We start from the raw sequence: 16780 nt of genomic DNA, 5'->3' as shown, positions 1-16780 counted from the left end.
GGGTCCACTACTCTAAACAATTTGGCTAAATTCTGAACTTATATTTCATAACATTGGCTTTGATCAGAATGTGATGTTACACGAACTATCATAAACATGTTAGCATTTGTTCTTTGTACAAAAATGAGCAGAACCCGAAGATTCCCTCGCTTGGGAAGAATGGAGAGCCAGCCATTTCAATATTCGTTTCTTTCTGTCTTTTCCATAAAGTAGGAAGAAAATGATAAGCAATAAAACAAAGACGACATATATAGGCAAAAACGACAAGAAGCACCCGCAGGCACTTTTTAGCAAAAGCAGATTTGGACCTACGCGTGTGTGATATCAGTCTCAGATATTTGGAGCTGTGTGGGTGTATCTCAGTCTCATACGTGTGTGGATCTCAGTCTCACAGATTTGGCCATCCCCAACAAATATAACCCCATCAAAATTATACTCATATATAATCTCTAACCGAGAAGGTTAAAAGGGGTTGAGGCTCCAAAAAAAGGTCTAAGAGCGAGGCTATATATGGCCAACCTGATGCCGCTTTGGCCAAATAATGGCCCGGTGGGCTCCACAAAATTATAGTCTAGTCATCGGTTAAAAATGAGTTTTTGGACAATCAGACTATTTTTTAGCTTTTGAACCTTTAGCCCTTTCCATTGCAACATATTAATTTTAATAAGGCAGTATTCTACTCTAGAATATTATAATATAGGAGAAGGATTCCAACTTATCTCTAAAGGAGCAGCACAATGCCCCGGCCAACTGGCATAACTAACATCTGAGCAACATGTTTATTTAAGGGGTTTACAGAAATTAGTTTTGACAAGTTCAAGCTAATGACATTGCAACACAACATCTTCCAAATGCTACACATGAAAATTACAAATAACCTTAATTTCCTAATTCAAGCAACATGCCTCCTTGCAAGGCTTCAGTTCAACAAAGGCAGCTGATCAAATGATGCATCCTCCCATCAAAAACACTTATGACCATCTGTCACACATTACAACACAACCAGTACATATAATACGTACATGCCGTTCACGACAACTTCAGTCAAGAATCTGAATTGATGGTAAGAAGAACACAACTCCAGTTCCAGTTAGCAGTTAATAACTTAATTGACTCATCTAACCTCTCTAGCATTTGAAAATTGTGGCAACTCCGTATGAATCACGCGCAAATAAACTCGCTTAGCTCTTTCACCACATTATCCATTGATGGCCTGTAAATGGGAGACTCGTGCGTGCAAAGAAGAGCAAGTCTGCCAAGTTTACTTGCCTCTGATTCTGAAAAGTTTCCGTCAAGGTTTGCATCCATAAAATCTTCAAATCTGCCGGCCTCAGCACCTTGGCGAGCCACCTGGGTGATTTTACGTTTTCCAGAAAGGATTTGAAATACAATCATACCAAACGCATAAATGTCACTGTTTGCAGTGAAGCGTCCAGTGGTTGTGTACTCGGGAGCCAGGTACCCCATGGCAGCACTTGCTTTGAGCATGGAGAAGACGATATCATCTGCGAGGAGTTTGTGCAAGCCCGAATCTGAGAGTAAGGGGTTGTAGTGGGAGTCAATAAGCACCTTCTCAGCTGATATAGTCTGGTGAACAATAGCAGGTTTATTGCCCACGTTTCCATGCAAATATCCAACACCTGCTTCCAAAAAACATGTTAAATATTTAGTAATAAACGTCAAGTATTAGAAGGGAATAATATCATGTCAAATTTCAGCACACACCAAGTAAATTGCACGGTAAGGAGTTTTGGTGTCTCCAAAGTAGAAGAGAAACGAAAAAGCAAAATCGAAAAATAACAATGACAATTACTTTACTGAGCAATATATACACTAACCTTTAGCGATCCCATAGATTATAGATACTCTGGTTGACCATTCAAGAACCTCCCCACTCCCATCCTTAATGTCAAGATACTGTAACAGACTATCATTTGGGATAAAGTCATAGATAAGAAACCACTCTCCCCTGCCTTTTGAGCAGCAAAAGCCTCTCAACCTAACAAGATTCTCATGTTTTAATGATGTCAATATCTTCATTCCCTTCAAAAACTCAGCTTCGTCGGGCTTACAACTAGTCTTGCTAATGCAGTTTATAGCAACAACTGAGCCGTCTCTTAGGATACCCTTGTAGATGGCATAAAAATTGCTCTTCCGCAACAGATTGACTTCAGAAAAGCTTTGAGTTGCACGCTCCACTTCTTCTAAATTAATCATAAAACTCTCAAGAACTTCTTGAGAGTACCCACTGCTACCTTTAGCCAACGGATCCCACCCATTAGAATACTCCAGATTGATAAGAGGAGACACACTCTTCTTATAAACTTCCTTTGCCTGGTCGGTACTAAGCCTGCTATCGGAAGAGTCAAAAGTACTCCCAATCTTCTGCTTTCGTCGACGACACCAGAAGAACAAGAAGAGCCCAGATACAGTTAATGCAACAATAACTCCAATCACCCCAAAAACTATACCAATTTGTGGGGATTTTGATGCCTCTGAACAGCGGGTTCTGCTACAATTGGAATGGATATTTGCAGACTTGGGGATTTCTTTTGCAGTAGATGAGTCTGGATCTTTTGCCGAAAGGTTACTAGGTTCAAATGGTTGTGGCATGTTTGGGTTCCGAGTATTAGTAGCTGTGCACAATTCTAAGCCAGAAAACCCAACCCCACATAAGCTCGGGTTGTTTTTGTATAGGAATCCTTCATTAAGTCTCTTTAGAGCTGCATTTTCATCCGAAAATGCAAAAGGGTCAAATTAAAATTCGAACAGAGAAAAACGAGGAAGAAAGCAAAGCAGAAGTGTAGCACCATATTACCTGGAGGTACATTTCCTGAGAGAATGTTGCTTCGAACGTCAAGGACTTGTAGCATCGGAGCATTGGCTAATCTTGCTGGAATAGGACCAAAAAAGCTATTAAAGCTCAAGTCTAACCTTGTTAGCGTCCCCAACTCGCCCAAACTTGCAGGAATTGCCCCAGTTAACTGATTGGATTGCACAGCAAGAACACTAAGCCTTTTAAGCTGCCCTAATTGTGTAGGTATCCCCCCAGTCAACTTGTTGTAACACAACTGCAAAACTGCAAGGTCCAAACAAAGAGTACTCAGGTCGGAGTAATATGTTTAATCCCCAATTTCTGACAATAACCCTGAGAGTTGCATGCTAATAAAACTATAGAAGCATTCTTTAATACCAAATGATTCATTGGACAAAGCAATTCGTTTATTCAAAGAGATCTCAAAAAAAATAAAAAAATAAAGCTCTTTTCGTAGATTCTCTTTTCCGTATCAAACTACAAATAAATATGTTGGAAAATACTAAGATCAATGGCGAACTAGGAGGGGGGATTTGAACCAGGGACATTCGCATCAAATACGGGATCAAATTGATCGATGCACCCGCTTCAACATCTAGATTTCAGAATTTAAAAATGACCCAGAAATCCTTATGCAATAATTCAATGAGCAAAAACTTTTAATGCACCCACTTTTCACCACATGAGATGCACAGCAGAAAGCTTTGAGTGCCTCTTTATGCATTTATCAAAAAGCGTGGCCAAGTTCAAATCCCCCTCCTCGTAAATCAGACTAGTTTAGAATATCGTTCGTCAAAACAAATATGTGAACATTCAATCTCAAAAAAAGCACAAAAATGCAAATTTATAACAAAAAATATAAAAACCCACCTTGCAAATTGGGCATTTTACCAATCTCACGAGGAATTGCACCAGAAAGATTGTTCACGTTGAGGTACAAATCAGTGAGCTGGTTTAAACCAGCAATCTGCTTCGGGATTTTCCCACTCAAGGCATTGAAGTGAAGATAGAGGCCAGTGAGGCTCTTGAGGCCGCCAACGGCCGGGGGAATCTGGCCCCACAGGCCCTTCCCCTGCAGAGAGATGTTGGTCACACGGCCCTGCTCGTTGCAAGCCACCCCTTCGAAAGCGCCGCCGCAAGGGTCGGCGTGATCCGTCCATGACGTCAAGAACTGGTTTTGTGGGTCCAACGAAGCCTTCATTGCCATGAGAGCAGGGAGCTCGGTGAGCGAGGAAAGAGAGAGGGGGAGGAGAAGGAGGACGAGGAGAATGGAGAGAGGGAAACAATGCATGTTTGGTTAGTGGGGAAGTGTGGGAAAATGAGAGGGAAAGTGTGGGAAATTTTGGATTTTTTTAGTTTTTGGTTTCGGGGGTTTGCTGTGTTTTTGAGTATTTGTAGTGGAATCGGTGGTTTAGGCCTTGCATGTTGTCTGGGAAGATAACAGGGTGTGTTTGGTTAGAGGAAAATGAGAGAAAATGGGTAGGAAAACGTCGGGATTTCTCTCTTTCTGTTTGGAGGGTGGGGAATTTTTGAACTTTTTCAGTTTTTGGCATCTGGGTTTTTCTGGGTTTTTGAGGATTTGAAGTGAAATGGGTGGTTTAGGCTCTGCACAATGACTGACAAGATAATATACGCTGTTTGGTTAGTGGGAAAATGAGAGAAAATGGGTAGAAAACGTGGGACTTTCTTAATTTTGTTATGGATGTGTGGGAAAATGTGGGATTTGGAACTTCTAGGCGAGAGCGAGAGGACTGTTGGTTTTTTAATTTTCCTTCTTTTGTTTTTTTTTTTTTTTTTTGAATGGAGATAGAGAGTGGCTCGGTTTGAGAAGGAGATGAGTGGACTCTGCAGGTGAAAACAGAGCTGCACTGTCACACACTCTTCAGTTACAGTATTTAGGTGTGAGAATGATTTGCTCGATGCATGCATATATGAGTGGCTTATACTTTATATGGTTCATTTGGAAGCAAAAGTATATGAAAACTATGGGACCCTCCCCCTTGAATTTTGAATTAATGGGCCCTTGCAGTTTTGTTCATAAGGTCCTACAGTATTGATCCTATTAACACATTTTGTGATCCTATTAACACATTTTGTGATCCCATTAACACATTTTGTTCAAGTATTTCATTGTTGTTTTTGGGATTCATTATCATAAAAATTCGATATAAAAATTGAGCGTCGGTTATCGATTACCAAACGTCATTTCCCTTTTTGTTTACCTAAGAAATGAGAGAATTGTAAAGAAACGTAACTTGGTTGAGGTTAGGGTTGGCAAATTACAGGGTACTCATGATCTTCTAACGCTCGTCTTCAGATACGATATTCCACTCTTGTGACAATAACACCCCAAACTACAAGAACAAGCAAACTTTAACTATGTAGAAACTCTCTCTCATTGACTCAAGAATTAACACATGAATTTTTAGGAGGCTTCCTATATAGACCGATTAATTTTGAATTATTTGACTGCTAGATAAACCATCTATTTATAGATATAGAATAACAACAATCAAGCTTTATTCCACTATGAATCCTAAAACGTCACGCTCTGTTTGGCTTCAAACCTTCCGTTAGCTCAAAGTACTGTATATCTTTTATTATAGTCTCTTTAAAAATCTCCTTAGATATTTTTCTACCTCTTTTGCAATGAGTCTTCGTCCCATAGTCGCATCTTCTAACTGAAGCATCCATAGGTCTTCGATTCATATTTCCAAATCATCTTAACCAATTTTCTCTCATCTTTTTTGCAATTGCGGCCACTTCTACTTTAAATTGGATATCCTTGTTCTTAATCCTAATCATTTCTTGTGTGCCTACACACCGAACGAAGCATTCTTAACTCTACTACACTCATTTTTTCCACGTATTGCTTTTTAACCGCCTAACATTTTGTACCATAAACCATCGCCGGCCTTATTGCCTTCCTATAGAATACCTTTAAATTCGGAGTGCGAGTCTTCAAACAAAATGAGCATGACTGTTGGGAGGGGACGCACTGCGTAACAAAAGGCTTGCTCCTTTTCATCAAATTTCTCATACGGCACCGTTCTCTTGGAATGGAGATATGACCCCTATATGAGTTTTCCAACTTTGAAATTTTAACTAACTTGTCCTATTGAAGTCTTTGCCGCATGCCTACATAAGAAATTTAATATAATTATCATCCCTAGTTAAGTTAATATGTTTTTAAGACTAAATAATAAAATTGAAGTTTATTTTCGAAGAAAAAATATGTACCGAAGTTGTCACATTTAGATTGTTACATCTAAGGCATATCTTATTCAAACTCTCTAAACCAAGTTTAAGTGGGGCTTGCTACATCTGTAACATTTCCTTTTTATCATATTATAATGAATTCAAGCTACAACTTGAATTCAAAAAACAAAAAAAACAAAAAACAAAGTGTCGATCAGTCTAACTTAAATTGTTTTGTAGAATGTCTAAATATGTTTAACGTTGGCAATTAAGCAATGCCAAATGCCTACTTTAATGTGCTTCTTAAAAAATTCCTATGAATCTCTCTTCTAAAACTATAAATGATGTATTTGATTATTCTTGCAAAAGCAGCAAAATACACTTGAGGAGCATAAATCTATTGCAACAATAGCTTCACTTGATGCACAAATAAACATTATGAAAATAACAGTGGTTAGTGGAAGCTGTAAATAATAATTGGGAATAAGAAAAAATCATCTATATATGAAAAAGGAAATTTAAAAAAAAAATAATCATGACATCCCTTTTAAAATGGATCATGGAATGGAATTAGGAAAAAAGGAGGGTTCTCTTTGTGAGGATTTTCAGGATCACTTTATCGTGTTCGTTCATCGTACATCGTGCAGTTAATTTTTGTCAAGTACTGTTTGTGTTCAATTTTAAATTAAAAAATTCAAAATAATTTCTGACCATATGATGATAGATAAACGGACACGATGAATTGACATCCGAAATCGGATCCGGATTGGATCCCATTCCTTGAAAAAAGCCTAAAAGCTTAAAAGGTAAAAGCAAAGAAAGAATGGCACAAACAAGGATGACAGTCCTTTGGATTCATTGTGGTCTCTATCAATTGAAAGGGAATGAAGTGAGATGAGTAGACAAATCCCATGCTGCTTCTCTCTACTGGTTCTCACCATTCCCCACTGTTTTCATTATTCATTCCAACACATGTGACTGGTGTCCTTGAATCTATTGAAGGTACCTTCCCTTTAAATTCTCATTTGGGTAACATTGTCACTCCGATATGTGTTGGCAAACTACTGATTTAACTCATGCAGGTAGACGATAATGTTTTATCTTATCTTATAGTTATAGTTATACTCTCTTGTTTTGGTTATCAAACTTTCATTGGTGAATGTGAGGTGAATACTCAATACTAAACTATCTGCTTTGAATCCCTCAAAGCTGATACAATTCCAAACCCAAGTACACGGAAAAATGACAAGTTCAAAAGGCATATTTATCAAGATGCTCTCAAATAATACACTAAGCATCTCTATACCCTATATTTTGTAATTAATTCGTCAACTTTGTTCATTGAATTATTAACTTTTGAGTAAATGATACTCAATATGTCATCAATATTATTGATATTACGTCGAGTCGATATCATAGAGCAAAGATAATAGCCAATGGACCAAAATTGGATATAGTACAATAGTTAATTTGATAGATAATGTGAGATATGAAATGAACATTATAAAAGTAGGAGTAAAGTCATACTTTCTTAATAAACATTATAAAAGTGGTTAGCTATAAGTCATAGTCATTAATTAAAAGTCAAATTTAACTAAATATTTAGCTTGGCATTGCTGAAGATGCTCTTAAACAGTTCACCAGAATGTTGGAAATAATTGAATATGTAATACTTGAGGGCTTCTGCCAATGTCCCTCCTGTCAAATTCAAGTAGAAGTGTAGAACCTTGTATTCCTGCAGCTTGAAGATAAACTTGTTTTCTTTTTCTTTCTCCCCATATACGTATAAAATAAATCATATATATCAAAACTGATACTGGATGTGACATCAGTTGTCAATGATGGAGAGGATTACATAAGCATATTATTTATATATATATATATATATATATATGGACCCATTATTCTCTACAGCTTCTTGCATGTGAACTCCCTTTTTCACCTGTGCGTGCATGCATGCAATAGTACTCTTGCTAGCTAGCTAATATGCAATACATGTGAACTTTTTTATTCCTTGTCTTTTTTTCCCCAGCTCCAATGGTAAAGGCCATTTTTCGTAGAGGACAGATTTTATTCACAGGCTCGCTGACTCGCTGACTAGCCAGTTCTGTAATTTGTGGTAATTGGTAAGACATATCACTCGCATTTGGATTACTGAGTACCACTGATAATTGCAACCAGCTGTCATCGGTAATAATATATTTTGCATAATAATGTGACATACTGTCATATATAAGTTACTAGAGCTAGCTCGTGATCAATCGAAAGCTTTTCCTCGGCACCTACTTCATTCGTAGGACAATACTATGAAAGTAACGTGCACATTTTTAGAGCTTTCCAAATTCGTAAGGGCTACAATTCAATGGACCATGATTAATCTATACCTACTCCGATCTGAAATATATTTACCTAGTAGTACAAGGTTGAACTTGTAAATTTTCATATAGAAAAGTCAGTTTCTTTTTCACAATGTATTGACAATACATATAACATTCACGCACCAGACAATCTGATGAGAGAATTGTAGGATTTATTTTATGGGATAAATAAATATCAGAGGATATTCCACCCATATGAGGATATTAACCTCCGAATTCTCTATGTGATAATTAGATGAAAATCAAGAGATATTCATATTAAAATATACTTGGGATTTTCATGGGCTTTTTTGTCTTTGTACGTTCTTCTCAACCACTATATAAGGAGGCTTTGGGGAAAAGAGAAAACACACAAAAAAAACACAAACTTTTCCACAGTTCAAATATTCTAGTTAGGTCTTTAGGGCTATCACTTTCAACCCTAGGTCTTGGCAGGCGAAAACCAAGGGACAACTCAACATACCGTAGCCAACCCAAAGACCTGCAAGGTTCTAGACGTGCACAAATGGTCAGAGCAGTTGTTCGTGTTTGTAGGAGCATGTCGAGATTCAAGCTTCCGCATACAAGGTACACACGTCCTTTCGAATTTATTTATAGTCTTCCAACAGTGGGATCAGAGCCATTCATACACTGCTTACACGAAAGCATGAGATATATATGAATATGTCATGTATAAAAACCATGAAAGCATGAGATATATATGAATATGCCATGAATGCTTGTCTTTAAAATTTTTGTTTTTGCCATGCTTATTTTTTTCTGGGTTTTAATGTTCGGGTTATGTTCTTTACATTCATATGAGACTATGTTTAAAATTTGGTAAAGAAAAACCGTGGTTAGAGATTGAAACCCTAGTTTCGTAATAGAATGAAAAACGAATTTTTTTAAGGTTTTTGCAACCCTTTTTTTCGTGCAGTTAGAGTTGCTTTTGGAATTCGCCAAAGAAGACTTAATTGTAGCTAGTAATCTGATCTTTCTAACAACATAAAATACACATAAAACGGATGCATAGTCGCTAAGTTATGGCCTCTGTGAACAGGCCTCGTGAAAGTGAAAAATCTGGAAAATCCAAATTTCTTGGAGGAAGATGATGAACAGTGTTTCATCTCTTCCACTCACGACCTAAGCGAGTACAACTACAACACTAGGCTTTCGTGGATGTTAGCTACACTATTGAATTCATCTTAGGGAGTTCAATCCAACGGAGGTCAAAAGCATGGCATCGGACCGATAGTAGGCGGCGCGTGTATGTCACGTGGCACCCACAGCAAGTGGGTTCACGCAACATTAAATAAATTAATTAATTAAAAAAATTAAATTTTGCACCGCCACTTTGGGCGGCGTGTGGGCCATGTTTTTGGGACACGGCTGGCGAGTGAATTATTGTGGTTTACTAACCTACGTAGGTGTATATTTAGGTTTGGTAATAAAGACGTTTTTAATTTACTAAAATTAAGGAAACATTCTTATTTAACCTTTAAAAATATCCAACACATGCCAAGATTTTAGGAAAATCAAAAAGAGATAATGTCGATCAAATTTGCTCATGTTGATTGAGCATTTTAAATTAGAAAGGAATATTCTTTAGGAGAATATTTAAAAATGATTACCTAATTAATAAAAATAAAAAAAATAAAAAATTATACTGAGGTTCACTAATAGTCTGTGAAAAATCTTTAAGGAGATACTTTGGGTGTCAAAGAGGTTCGGTTTTTAAAAGATTTGCGCTGCCACCCCTCTTGGATTTGACCTAGCCACACTTACAAGGGCCCACATGTCGAGTCCATTGTCTTAAAACCCTAATCGTTGTGCACTCAATTGGATGTTGCAAAAAAAATGGATAAGCTTAAAACATAATAATGTTTAAATAAGATTTATTTCAAAAATAATTAGAAAATATGATCTTGACTCTTAGAATTGAATGATAATTACGAGTAACTTAGCGGATTTTTCAATCTCAACCTAGGAGAAAAAGTGAAATATTTTCTAATGAGTATTTTGAAATAAATAAATGTAAGATGTGTAATTAATAATGTCAAAATTGTTTCACCCTTGTAAAAAGAAATGGCTGCCAAAAATGCTATCGCTGATTTGACCAAAGGAGAAAAACTGGTTGGAACCAACTATGATATTTGGCATAGAAAGATCCAATATCTTCTCAATGAACAAGAGCTCTTGGAGCCTTTGGAGGCTTCGATGGATGAGCCTGATCTTAAGAGAGGTGGAACCAATGCGGCTCAGCATACTACTAGAGTAAGGTCTTATGAATCTTGGTTCAAGAAAGATCGAAGTGCGCACTTTACTATGTTAAGCAACGTGCATGATGATCTTATTGGTGAGTATAAAGGGTACTCGACTGCTAAGGAGATGTGGGATCAACTGAAATTTTCTTTCGATGGAACCTCAACTACTAGGCTGAGAAGTCTAGTGCTGAAGTTTGAGGTTTACAAGGTAGATCTTAAGCACTCTGTATATGAACATCTTAGGAAGATGTCCAGCATGGTATGAGATTTGAAAGCTATTGGATGCCCTTAAACAGATCATGACACACAATGATCAAATTAAGAACTTTCATGACATCTCACATCATGTTGAATTGAAAGGTGAGCACCGAGTGGCAACCTAGAGTACTGCCTTTTTTACTTAAGGTGCGTCCAAAAAGGGTAAATAGTTCAAAGAAAAGGGTAAGACCAAGGCTGAGAAAAAAGATGCAAAGCTTTCTCCTAATTCTACTAAGATTAAGGCTCATAGAGGTAAACGTGGCAAGAAAGACGAATCCAAGTCAACAAGCTTTAACTGTAAAAAGAAGGGACACTTCGCTCGTAATTGCACTGAGCCGAATAGAAAGGTAATCCCTAACCCCAATTCTGTCATTGCTTATGTATGTTCGCATATACATGTTGCTCACACGTATGATAATTGGATTGTAGACATCAAAGCAACAAAACATGTGACGCGAGATAAAGGGGGGTTCGAAAATTATCAACAATTTCCAACAAAGTCACGCTGGGTGTACGTGGGTGAAGGAAGTCATACATAAGCTTTAGGAGTTGGTTCGTATCGACTTTAACTAAGCATTGGGTGCCAACTACTTCTGCATGATGTCTTGCAAGCCCTTGGAATGCAATTTAATTTACTTTCAGTTACTGCACTTTTATATGAGGGATATTGTTTTTACTTAAGCCCGTCTAGACTTGTGATCTATTTGGATCAAGTTAAAATTGGATATGGTTCAATAAAGAACGATTTTGTTTGCTTGGATTTAATTGATTCTTGTTCTTGTACTTCTTTAGTAACTGTTATTAAACATGTTAATTATGAAACATGGCATGCTAGACTAGGGCATATAGGGCAAGATAGAATGACAAGGTTAGTTAGAGAAGGCTTGTTGCCGTCACTCACTAATGTTAGTCTGCCTGTACTTGAGCCTTGTTTAGCTGGCAAAGCAGTTAGAAAGCCTTTTGAAAAGGTTGTTCGAGCTACTTAACTGTTAGAATTAATCCACTCTAACATATATGGACCAACGAGTGTGAAGGCCCGTCATGGAACCTTTTATTTTTTGAATTTGATTGACGATTACACGTGATATGGTTATGTGTACTTGATCGCTCATCGCTATGAAGCTTTAGATTGTTTCAAATGCTTCGCAGCGGAAGTTGAGAATAAAAAAAGGGAAGACTTGATGGTTCAATTGACAAATGTAAGGCATGCCTTGTGACGAAAGGATACACTCAACACTTGGGTGTAGACTATGAAGAGACATTCTCCCCTGTGGTGAGGTTTGCCTCTATTCGCCTCATTTTAGCTATTGTTGCTCAACTAGATTTGGAACTTTACAAAATGGATGTTAAGACAGCATTTCTCAAAGAAGAACTAGACGAAGAGATATACATAGATCAACCTCTAGGCTTCGAGGCCAAGGGACAAGAGCGCAAAGTTTGCCGCCTAAAACGTTCCATATATGGCCTCAGGAAAACGTCTAGACAATGGAACATTAGATTCCATAATTCAATCATTTCATTTGGTTTTGTGATGATTGAGGAAGACCACTATGTGTATCTTAAGAAATCCGGGAAAAGTATTCTCATACTTTCTCTATATGTTGACGATATCCTAATAGCGGGAAATGACAAAACCTCCATAGAAACCACGAAAGCATGGTTGTCATCCCATTTTGAGATGACAGATATGGGTGAAGCACATTATGTACTTGGAGTTAAGATGTCGAGATATCACTCAAGGAAACTTCTACGTTTGTTTTAAGAAACTTACATTAAGAAGGTACTTGAATGATTTAAGATGGAGAACTCCAAACCCATAGACACTCCTATGGAAAAAGGCGCGATATTTTCCTTAGAACAGTGTCCAAAGACTAAGAAAGAGAAATAATAAATGGCAAACATCCACTATGCCTCTACAATAGGAAGTCTGATGTACGTGATGCTTTGCACGCGCCCAGACATTTGTCATGTCGTAGGCATGGTAAGCCGCTATCAAAGTAATCCTAGACGAGCTCACTAGCAAGCCATCAAGAGGATTATCAAATTCCTGCAAGGAACAAAAGACTTGGACCTATGTTACTAAGGAGGAGATTTGAAGTTGAGAGGATATAGTGATCCAGACTGGGGCAAATGATAGAGATGAACGTAAGTCCACCTCAGGTTATGCTTTTGTCCTTGGAGGTGGAATTGTTTCTTGGTGTAGCAAGAAACAAACTTGTTTTGCTCTGTCTACAATGAAGTCAAAATATGTTGCCCTTGGATCAACTGTTCAAGAAGCTGTTTGGCTTAGGAGGTTTCTACGACAGATGAGAGTTATAGCTTATGCTCAAGAAGTTGTACTTGTCTACTATGATAGTACTTCAGCCTTAGCATACACTAAAGATCCTAAGGATCATGGAAAATCTAAGCACATAGATACACGATATCATTTCTTTAGGAACAAGGTTACCAAGGGTCAAGTAGTGTTGAAACATATCTCGACCAGTAATATGCTTGCTGATCCCATGACTAAACCCATAATTAGAAAGTCAATTATGACTCATGTAAAGAATATGGGTTTATGTAGGGTTTGATGTGTTTTTTCTTTGTATTTGACATTATTATTGAGTAAAAAGGCATTGAAGTTTTTCATTTCATATTTGTTTATTTTTGAAATGTTTGTTTACACATCTTTACAAGTGTCACCAAGTTAGAATCGATTTTTTACATGAACAATTCACCCTGGCCCTGAGATAGTGAGTAGGATGTGACATTTGTGTCCTCATTACATTGGACTGCAAGACTGGACATGTGTATGTTGAATGTACCAATATGCACAAGGTAAACGTCACCTTAGAAATGTCTGAGATGAGACTTAACAGAAGTCGAACATGAAATTTATTTTATGTTGAAGTTTGTAAAGCTAGATATGAGTATCTAAATGGGCACCAAGAAGGCGACTAGGCTAGCAAACTCAGGTTAGGCGCTTGTGTAGTGACTAGACTAAGATCTGTATGGTGTATGTCCAATGGACATGTGACACACTCACTAAAATAAGGATACACCATAACATACAAATCATACTGTATGTGCTATAACTGACTGATAATGAGAGTGATGAATTGATACTTGCTTTAATCACTATGTGAACTACAAGGAATCTATATGATTCCACCTTTATGCCCTTTGAACTAAAGTTTATGTCAAAAAGATGAGGTTTGATGATCGCCACTTTAGCACATTTATCTAAGACAGTCAAGTTGCTACTGTCCCAAGAGGTGTGTCTAGGCAAGCAGTTAAACCAAATTAGACTGAAATGAGAGCTTAAGGAAAATAGTTCGAAGATAACACCATGTCATGCGATTCATTAGCTACGCGGCGTCTTTTGATATTTGTTATCAAACATAAGACATGGATAAATGATACTTGTGAGACATGACATTGTTTTTTATTTCATAACGAGGGATAAAGAATGTCAAGTCTGGTGTGTGACGAACAGTTTAGTGTATAAAGCGATGAACTTCTGAGTGATGCACTGTTGTTAGTTTAGTGATAGCTTAATGGCAGTGCTTCTGGTTATGTACGTTCTTTCTCGCGAGGTCGCACGTCCCATTTCCTATATAAGTGTTGGAAATATGCCCTGAAAGTCAATCTTTGGAAGAAACCTTTCAGGACAATGAATTGATGTATATATATGACTCTTATACATCGGAAGGCAAAGATACTAATTAGGACTATCTCAATGAACGAAATATGTCCTAAATAGTGAATCCATGGACAATGGATCGATGGAAGAAGTAACCTAATGATGTTAGATTACAGAGACCTTCTTCTCATAACCATCATGTCCAAAAAGGTTCCTGGTCATAAGGATTGTCGGAGGGATACTGACAATCCATAGACTAGTACATACTATGTCCGCTTCAATTGGAAGGATGGAAAGTCTCATCCCATTCGTGTAGCGACACTAAGACAAGCATGTAGGTGCTCATTAAGGGAATGAGTTCACTGAACACAATCGAACGAGAGTACTTGCATGGAGGTCTACTCACATGTCAAGCAAGTAACTCTAATGGTTGGAATAATGTAAGTAATCCTTTGACCTGAGGCATCGTCGTTGTCTTGTGGTTAAGTACTTAATCTTTGATTATGTTAAAGTCATTCCATTCGCGAATGTCCAAGGCATCATTGGGGTTAAGCCACTTAGCCATGAAGGCAAGTGAATGCGCAACAAGGAATCTCTAATCCTCGATAAGAGAGGATGAATACTCCAAGATATGATTCGGGAATCTTCGGCCGAAGTATCGAGCGTAATAAAGGAAAGCGTTCCTATACGTCTCAAATGAATCGTATAAGAAGGAATAATCACATTAGGGGTTTGACATTATAAATCCATACCCTAGTAATGTGATTGAGAGTATTGTTTTAGAGAAGGATCGAATTACATTGTAATTCCAACTGAATAGGTTCTCCGAATAACTTCTACATTAGCTTGGGTAGCCATGATATATGGTTAGATGTCACTCATGGCTTGTGAGTTCTTCTAGATGATTAAATGTAGTCATTAAAAGGAAGGTGAATTAAAAGTAAGTTTTAATTCACTAAGTGATTGGATAATCAATTGGATTGGTGCCAATCACCTCACTGCCTTGCTAATTAGAACCTAAAAGATTGTTCACCAATACACTCTTGTAGTGAGTAACTAATGGATGAAGGAAATAATTAATTGGATTAATTAAGTGTTTTGAAATCATAAAAGCGATAAAGATCGTTTTGGGCTTAAAGAAACGTTCGGGTTTAATTGGGCCCATTGGGCCAAAACCCATTGGGCATTTATTCAAGCATTGGATGACTTGAAATAATTAAAAGCCCAAAACCCAAACTAAACACAAAGGGCCGCCCAAAGAGAAGGGAGAGAGTAGGTCAATTGTTGACTTGTTTCTTTATGTAATAAAAGGAACATTATGATGAAACATGAGTGAGTGTGTTAGGTGGTTCATAAAACACAAAAGAAAAAATAAAATCTCTCTCTCTCTAACTTCAAAGGCCGGCCACCAAGGGGAAGAATTAGCTAATCATCTTGTCACCCTTTTTGGTTATTCCTTCATCTTTCTCATTACAAAGTGGGTGAGGATCTTTAGAGGTTTTCATATCTTTGGAAACTTGAAGAGGACCTAGGAGCACTCATTCTCAACAAAGTGGAGGAGGCAATGAGGGAGGCTAGGCTCAAGGAGTTCAAGGAGCAAAGAGCTTGGAGGTGGTCAATCCTTGGTCTTAGATCTAGATCAAGAGGTATAAAACTACTCCTAAACTTTGTTCTTCAATAAATTGTTTTTGATGCATCATATATAAACCTATGCATCTTGAAGGGGATTTGCATGACTATAGCTTTGATAAAATGTATGACATGCTTCCGTTGCTTTCGTATATAAATTTTGAATTGTATATGCATGCTAGTCACTAGAAATCCCACATAAATCTCATATTTTCCCTTCAATAAGGAGATAGACTAGAATGAAGTGACTTAAGTGTGTTGATTGAGACTATGCCACACCTTATGTGGTTGAGTGAGAGATGTAGGATTTATCTTATGGGATAAATAAATATCAAAGGATATTCCACCCACATGAGGATATTAACCTCTTAATTATCTATGTGATAATTAGATGAAAATCAAGAGATATTCATATTAGAATATACTTGGGATTATCATGGGATTTTCAGTCTTTGTACGCTCTTCCCAACCACTATATAAGGAGGCTTTGTGAAAGAGAGATAATACAAAAAGAAACACAAGCTTTTCCATAGTTCAAATACTCTAGTTAGATCTTTAGGGCTATCACTTTCGGCCCTAGGTCTGGGAGGCAAAAACCAAAGGGCAACTCGACATACCATAGCCAACCCGACGA

General features: G+C 37.4%; 1 protein-coding gene across 1 annotated transcript; it reads right to left on the bottom strand.

Annotated features, from left to right (window-relative positions):
- Positions 1 to 751: 751 nt before the first annotated feature.
- On the bottom strand, positions 752 to 4561 carry LOC103930486 (LRR receptor-like serine/threonine-protein kinase RGI5). The gene is made up of 4 exons (XM_048575578.1): positions 3686 to 4561; positions 2819 to 3079; positions 1839 to 2723; positions 752 to 1640 (listed from the first exon to the last, which is right to left on the bottom strand). The coding sequence occupies exons 1-4, from the start codon at positions 4104 to 4106 to the stop codon at positions 1162 to 1164; spliced, it is 2046 nt and encodes a 681-aa protein (XP_048431535.1). The 5' UTR covers positions 4107 to 4561; the 3' UTR covers positions 752 to 1161.
- Positions 4562 to 16780: the final 12219 nt, after the last annotated feature.

The sequence above is a fragment of a genome, unplaced genomic scaffold (assembly GCF_019419815.1).
Source record: "Pyrus x bretschneideri cultivar Hongxiangsu unplaced genomic scaffold, Pyrus_bretschneideri_v1 Contig8, whole genome shotgun sequence".
NCBI lineage: Eukaryota > Viridiplantae > Streptophyta > Magnoliopsida > Rosales > Rosaceae > Pyrus > Pyrus x bretschneideri.
The sequence above is the reverse complement of the archived record's forward strand: the minus strand, read 5'-3'. Positions and strand labels throughout refer to the sequence as shown.

Bases quoted from the DNA above. Each gene is read 5' to 3' on its own strand.
- LOC103930486 (XM_048575578.1), bottom strand. From the start codon at position 4,106: ATGCATTGTTTCCCTCTCTCCATTCTCCTCGTCCTCCTTCTCCTCCCC. The intron at 2,724-2,818 runs GTAATATGGTGC...ATGAAAATGCAG, and splicing joins CTCAGGAAATGTACCTCCAG to CTCTAAAGAGACTTAATGAA. The intron at 1,641-1,838 runs GTTAGTGTATAT...TTTTGGAAGCAG, and splicing joins AATCTATGGGATCGCTAAAG to GTGTTGGATATTTGCATGGA.